This window comes from Miscanthus floridulus, chromosome 7 (genome assembly GCF_019320115.1).
Source record: "Miscanthus floridulus cultivar M001 chromosome 7, ASM1932011v1, whole genome shotgun sequence".
In the NCBI taxonomy this organism is placed as follows: domain Eukaryota; kingdom Viridiplantae; phylum Streptophyta; class Magnoliopsida; order Poales; family Poaceae; genus Miscanthus; species Miscanthus floridulus.
In genome coordinates, this window is record NC_089586.1 from 116,339,951 (window position 1) to 116,347,189 (window position 7,239).

At 47.5% G+C, this 7,239-nt stretch overlaps 1 protein-coding gene across 1 annotated transcript; it reads left to right on the plus strand.

The window, feature by feature from the left end:
• The first annotated feature begins 310 nt into the window (after positions 1-310).
• LOC136464394 (uncharacterized) lies at positions 311-1,055 on the plus strand. The gene has a single exon (XM_066463348.1). It carries the CDS (start codon positions 401-403, stop codon positions 797-799), a length of 399 nt encoding a protein of 132 aa, XP_066319445.1. The 5' UTR covers positions 311-400; the 3' UTR covers positions 800-1,055.
• The last annotated feature ends 6,184 nt before the right edge of the window (positions 1,056-7,239 follow it).

A 7,239-nucleotide genomic window follows, 5' to 3' on the forward strand; every position in this document is an offset into this window, starting at 1 on the left:
ATACTCAAGCCACCGATGGGCCTCAGATGGGCCGAATTGATGTGGATCTTATGCCACCGATGGGCCTCAGATAGGGGAATTCTCGCGGGGAATCGGGATCGGGCCCATTGCCAATCTTTACCCAGGACTCGGCCACCGCGTTCCTCGAACGTGTCGTCCGTGTATCACCCTACCAAACTGCCTACGCCACGTCCACAAGAGCCACGCCTAGTCTCCCATCTAATCCACAGCCTTAGACCCATAGACCCATCCCACGCAACACCTCAGCGATCCACCGCCCTCTCCGCTCCCCTCGCTAAAGCCGCAAGCCGAAATCCCTCCCTCACATCGCACGACGCGCACCCGATCCCCAAATCTCCCCCACCCGCTCGACCCAGATCGAGGACTCGATTCGTCGGCCATGGCGCTGGAGTGGGTGGTGCTGGGCTACGCGGCGGGCGCGGAGGCGATCATGCTGCTGCTGCTGACGCTGCCGGGGCTCGACGGCCTGCGCCGGGGCATGATCTCCGTGGTGCGGAGCGCGCTCAAGCCCATGATGTCGGTGGTGCCCTTCTGCCTCTTCCTGCTCATGGACATCTACTGGAAGTACGAGACTCGCCCCACCTGCGACGACGAGCACGCCTGCACCCCCTCCGAGCACCTCCGCCACCAAAAGTCCATCATGAAGTCGCAGCGGAACGCGCTCCTCATCGCCGCCGCGCTGCTCCTCTACTGGATCCTCTTCTCCGTCACCCAGATCGTCGTCAGGCTCGAGCAGATGCTGCAGCGCGTCGACAAGCTCAAGAAGCGCGACGACTGATGATGTGGCCGGATCACAGTTTCATTGCGTCCTCCTATCCGCATCCATCCATCCGGTGGTCTGGTTCTTCCCCTGCCTTGTGTTTCTGGTTTATGCTGTAGTGCGGATGTTTTGGATATCGTTCGTGATTTGAGACCTGCTGGTAGAATCTGCTTCCTTTGTCTTGCTGTCTTCAGATAAAAAGAACAACGGTCTAGGAAATGATGATATGTGTTTGGACAAATGGAATCGTAATTGGCGTTTATTCCCATGAGTTGGTTGGTGTTCATTTGTTGGCACTCAATATATACTGTGAGATATCGGTCTAGTTGCCTTCATTGAGATATTTGTTAATAGCTAAGCTACTACTGCTGTTTTTATCATGTCATTGGGCTCATGTTGTAGTGAGCTAGTTCTTGTTCATAATAAGCTGACATTTGAGGCCAGATTTTATATCCTTTATCTAAAAATGAGCTCCAAATTGAATCCTAGTCATGTAGCTGTTCTATATTCTAGACTGGGATACTTATCTAGTGATCAGGTGACTTGAATGGATAGTTGTGTTGCTGCTCTCTCTTCTAGACCTGAATGCTTGTATAGGTGATTCAGGTCACCTGAATGTATAGTTGTGTTGCTGTTCTTTGTTCGAGTCTCGGATGTTTATTTAGGTTATCAGTGACCTGAATGGATTTATCTGAGCATGCCACAAATCCGCAACTTGGTCAGGAGGAAGAAGAGAAGGGGAAGAAGGGGTGGTGGGAGGGTTGGGTTAGAGGAGTGTTGGGCTATTGAGGGATAGCTGTGGCGGCAGCTAGCCCAATGGTGGTGTGGCTGGCGGGCGGCAAAGGAATGTGGCATCATCGCCGGTTGGGTGGTGGAAGACAGTCGGTGCAGAGGGTTAGCGTCGAGGGTTGGCGGTGGCTGCGAGCAGCCATCTGACTTAGCCTTGTGGGAGGTAGAGGGATGTAGTTGTTAGGAGGCTACGCTGACAAGCACAACTCAAGTTCCCCGTTGTTCCTTGGTTTAGTGTTGCAAAGAGTTTGTATGGAGGTGCAAGTTGGATGCTTCCAGTGGAGGTGTAAAAATTTAATGTTCTCCGTTTTCACTGTCCTATCATTTCTTCACAGCCCTATCATTCGTAGTGTCTTTGCATCACAATTTGATCAGTTATTTGTCTGAGAACCTGATATATAGACTGCTAAATAAAATGCTATGGTTATCAGGGGCTAAAGTTTAGTCCGTGTCACCTCGGACGTTCGGATACTAACTAGGAGGACTAAACATGAGCTAAGTATAAAACTAATTGCACATGAGTAGACTAATTAGCGAGCTTAATCTATTAAGCATAATTAATCCATGCCTATCACATGTTTACTGTAGCACCAAGCTGTCAAATCATGGACTAATTAGTCTTAATAGATTCATCTCGTAAATTATTCTCAAACTGTGCAATTAGTTTTGTAATTAGTCTATATTTAATACTCTAAATTAGTGTCTAAACTTTCGATGTAACAGGGACTAAATTTTAGTCCGTGGAACCAAACACCCCAAGTCTTATGCAGCAAGTCTGATATCTTATACTGCCAGGTTGAGATTAAATGAGAGATCGTATGATCTTTCCCCCATTGCTGCCTGGAAGCACATGGCTTGGGGTTTAGGGTGAGAGATCGTATGATCTTTCCCCCATTGCTGCCTGGAAGCATATGGCTTGGGGTTTAGGGTTTCCCAGTATACTACCTTCCTTATGGCATGTATCTTATTTTTTTCGCGTGTTGGCATTCTGTTGGCTGGAGACCGTTCAGTTTTGCCCCGAAGAAGTTAAACATGGATCTGCATGTTGTGGAATATCGCGAATCATATCTGAATGTTGCGGCATATCGCGAATCATATCTTAATGTTGCTGCAATAAACTTGGGTAGAAGGACATTGTGAATGTTGCGGCACATTGCGGATCATATCTGAATGTTGCGGCATATCGCGAATCATATTTGAATGTTGCTGCAATAAACTTGAGGGTTCTACCTGCGTATACCATTAAAAAAGATGGTCCTTACCTATAGGACACTAAAAAGTTCGAGCGCATCTAGGTGCTATTCATCTAAACTCATTTGTCGCTCAGGCCGTCCGCCCATTTTTATCTGTAACGGTGTCAAACTGCGATGGAAAAAGTCTAAAATGCCATCTGGTTTGAACTTACAAAAGTTCGTCTTCCTCAGGTGCCACTCCACTGAGCCAAGACGTCTCGTCGCTGCCGCTGGGTGCTAATGCTGACTTCCTTGAACCAGAACTCCAACCCAGCCTGCTTGGCGTGCCTCTTGAGCCGCTGATCCGTGGCCGCGAGCGCCTGCGTTAGAGCCGGTGTAAACGACGACGTGGGGTCGGCGACGCCGTGACCTTGAGACACGTGTCACCAGCCTCTGTTCCGCTTCTCTGCGCGCGGGTTCGCGGCAATCTTAAGGACCGCAAGGTGAGCGGTCGTGGCTGCGTGGTTGTCGCCAGCGACGGCGGCGGCGGCCACGGACAGCAGCTCCCGCCGCGACGCAGAGTTGGTGACCGTGGAGCCGCATGCACTCCCCGTCGCCTCTGTTTGAAATAATATGAATTTAATTAGTTTTAAGTACGTCTTGCATATAGGATAGATGATGTATTAGTCACATGCATGTAGATTAGGCTTGTTAGCTTGTGCTAGTTTGAGTACGGCGAGAGCCGAGAAGCTAGCATCTGCATAGACCACGACGTAGAAGGCGGAGTGGCTTGTGGTCAGCTGGTGGTGCGCGTGGCTTGAGACCCGGAGAGTCGTTGCTTGCCGTGAAGTTTCAGCTTCGCAACCGTGGCGTTTCCATGTACGAGTGTACGACTTGGTGGTGAGCGAGGACAGCGTCGTCGACGACTACGACAAGAGCCCGATGAAGGCAGTCCGGACACTGCTACACAAACCATTTTTAGGAACGGTTTGGTCAGCCGTCCCTATCGAACCGTCTCTACAAATCATATATTTGTAGGAGTGGTTCTCAAGCCGCCCCTATAAATCGATTTGTAGGAGCGGCTCGTATTACCAGTCGTCCCTATAAATCGATTTGTAGGGACGGCTGTAGTACTAGCCGCCTCTATAATACCTGTTTGTAGGGGCGGTTCAATCTAGAACCGCCTCTATAGTACGTTTTTCTCCAAAAAAATTCAAATTTATAATTCAAATTCGACCAGAACACTGTTTGTTTCCGCGTATTCCATCCAGCGTTCGCGTTGCCGAACGCCCCGTGACCAATGTTCCGAACCGCGTTCGTGTTGCCGAACGTCCCGCGACCAGCGTTCTGAACCGCGTTCGCGTTGCCGAACGCCCCACGACTAGCGTTCCAAACCCCTTAGACTACAAGCACAAGAGTATTATATAAACTATAATTATAAGTCCAATTCACAAGAATATATACAATCCATCATTAAATATACAAATTACATATACATTGTTATCAACGTCTAGAGCTAGCCTTTCAGTCTCACAAAGGTGTTGGTACTGAGAATTTCTACCTAAGTCAGACTCCCAGTCATGGTAGGCGCCTTTGACGTGTACAATCTGGTCCAATATAAAGTTGCAAAGGTCGCCGACGAGCTCTAAGAGTTGGTCATCCTTGTATGGGTCTTTTTTCGTTTCTTTCTCTTCTTTCCACTACAAGAGAACGGTTTTGAATTAGTATTTCATATCATGTACGAAGTTTTTATACTACGGGTGAAGAGGTTCAAACTTACCCTTAAGGGGTGTCTCCTGTAGGCACCGGTGTTACTCATCATAGAACATATATAGTATCCATAATGTACACTCACAGGCTTCTGCTTGGGGCACTGTATGTTTTGCATATGAAAATGTTAAGTAATGCTTTTAACAGCCATGTAATGGAGTACTGAAGAAGTAAGTTACATTTACCGTACATAGTGTTTTTATAGCCAGCTTTTTCTTTCTTGCTGGATCATGCCTTCCATGATGATTAGTGACAGAACATAAATGCCATGTTCGAATTATTTTAGCAAATACAACTTGTTAGGATCCAAAAGTGAACGTTACAAGTATGTATACAAACCTATAAGCTAATGAGGATTGTCGATATGTATACGTCTTGAGAATCGATATGAAGTCTTTGTATGTCACCGGGTCCCTATCTATTGAATCAAAGACACATGCCATGCTCCTCCCGACATCGACGGATATACAAATCCAGTGGTTGCTGCATAGATTTAATCATAGAACTAGATAAGCTCTTTTGCATCGAATAAAATATATCGAACAAAGCTTTAAGTATAGAGTTGAACTTACTCGAAGTTGTATAGTAGCCATATAGTAGAGTGTTGTTGGAGAGTTTTAAAAGCCAGGGCAATGTATGCCGCAACCTTAAGGGACTCTTCCCCTAGTTTCGCCGTACGGATGTGCTCTTTCTCCCGAAGAGTCTTTACAGTAGCTAGCTCTTTGGCATCCAGTTTCCACTATTTAGGTTAATTAAAATTTGTTTGGGCTATAGCTTGAGGGTCTAGATACCCGGCTTTCACACTTTGCATTTGTTTGACAATATGCAGTTGCATTCTACAAATCACGGCGTGGGTTAGTTACAATAAAATTCAAAGATTACATTCATATCATATCGGGAGGACAAGGACTTACAGGCACCACGTGCGAATTAGATTCATCTCCATTTCTCCTAGGTGAAAGCATGTGTGCATGTCATTGAAGTCAAAGACAATTTTTCTGGTTGGGCTTCCAAATGTGCCGGTGGGGAAGCATGCTTGTATGAGGTCTATGCTCGTTGGGAGAACACGCAAGTACCAATCATGGAACCTTCTCATTCCAAGTGGTAGGCGCTGGATGTCCCGGTTTGGTAGGAAGGGCTTGCCTCTTTCATATGTTTTCGGGCAATCCTTTGACCATTTGATGGCATCAATATTTGGATACTGCTTTGTAATTTAGTGGAGTTTGCTAGTGACGGCCTCCTCAAGACCCCGTGATGGGACTTTTTTAACTTGGTTCTCAGGCTTGAACTGGTCATGCGAATACCACTTGGACACCGACGAGACATTTTTCATCAGAACCTAAACTGGCCTTATGGTGATTGGATGCTTCTTTCGAAGTTCCCATTTAGGCACGTCCTAATCTTCTTGTGCATCACCTTATTTAGGAGGCACTCGTTGTTCATGTATCGGCTGTGCTTGTTGAGAAGACTGTGGCATCTCATCATGCACTTGCTCGGTACGAGCTGGAGAAGGTTGTGGTATCTCATCAGGCACATGCTCGCTAGGAGGCGGGGAAGAATGTGGCATCTCAGGAATGTGGTGGTCACAAGACGGTGAAAATATCTCCCCAACCTCAACAACTTGCTCTAAATTTGGGAGAGGGGGAGGCGGCGAAGAAGCAGACAATATAATGTCCCATTTGTGCCAGAGGATGAACTGCCACGTAACGTCTCCAAGTAACACCAGCCCTCAGGAGTTGCGTAGTCTATCCTCCACTGCATGAACTCGGGCTTCACAGTATGCACCTCGACCCTAGTGTAGTCCGGCGGTATATTATTATTGTGGTGTAAGCAACCAGGAGGATGTGCCACACCCGTTGCCACCTCCATCACAGTGTTCTGTCAGCCGCTGAGAAACACCAAGGTCCAACTAGTTGGTTCCCATATACGATCAACGGGGGTTGTGGCTGCAGTGGAACCTTGGCTACTAGGAACTTTTGGAGGGCTGCCAACTAATGCCAGTTCTCCCGGTGGCGTCACTAATATCAGTGGCTCCGTAGACAGTCCTTGCTCCTCCAGTGCCTTCGCAACTAGAGCCTTTACTTGGAGCTCAAGATTAGTCTCCCGGTCTCTGCCATGTTTATTGTACATGTGCCTGTCCTCTTCGAATCTTTGCTTCCAGGTCGTCCTTTTCCCTAGCCCCCTGGTGCGGCCTATGTGCTCCTTGTTTCCCAAGCCAAGGCTAAGCTCGTCCCTCTCTCTGAGAGGATTGAATGAGCCCTTCTCCTTGTCTTCAGCATATTTCAGTATCCTTGATACTGCCTCTTCGGTCTTCGACTTATCAAACTTAAGATTACCGTCAGATGCTTCTGTACTCCTCGCATATATCCAATTTCTAGAGCGTACCTTCAAATTTGTCATATCGATATTCCCAGCAGTTGCAGCCTCTTCATCCATCTTCCTAAACTGCTCTTCCTTGGCATAGTAGCCACTGGGGCCTAGATGATGATGGTGTTTGTTCCTCTTCACCAGCTCGGTGTTACGGGCACTGAGCTCCAATGCCTCCGGTAAAGTCTTTTGAGCCACGAGCTCCTCCCATTGACTAGGAGTTATTTTGCTGAACTCGTTGAAGGGAGTTAACCCCTTTTGGATATACTTCATGTTGAGCTCCGACCTCCAACGTCAGAATGACTCTCCCATCATCCTAAAAGCATTTTTACCAGTTCGTGCTTACCCTCTGGAAATCTA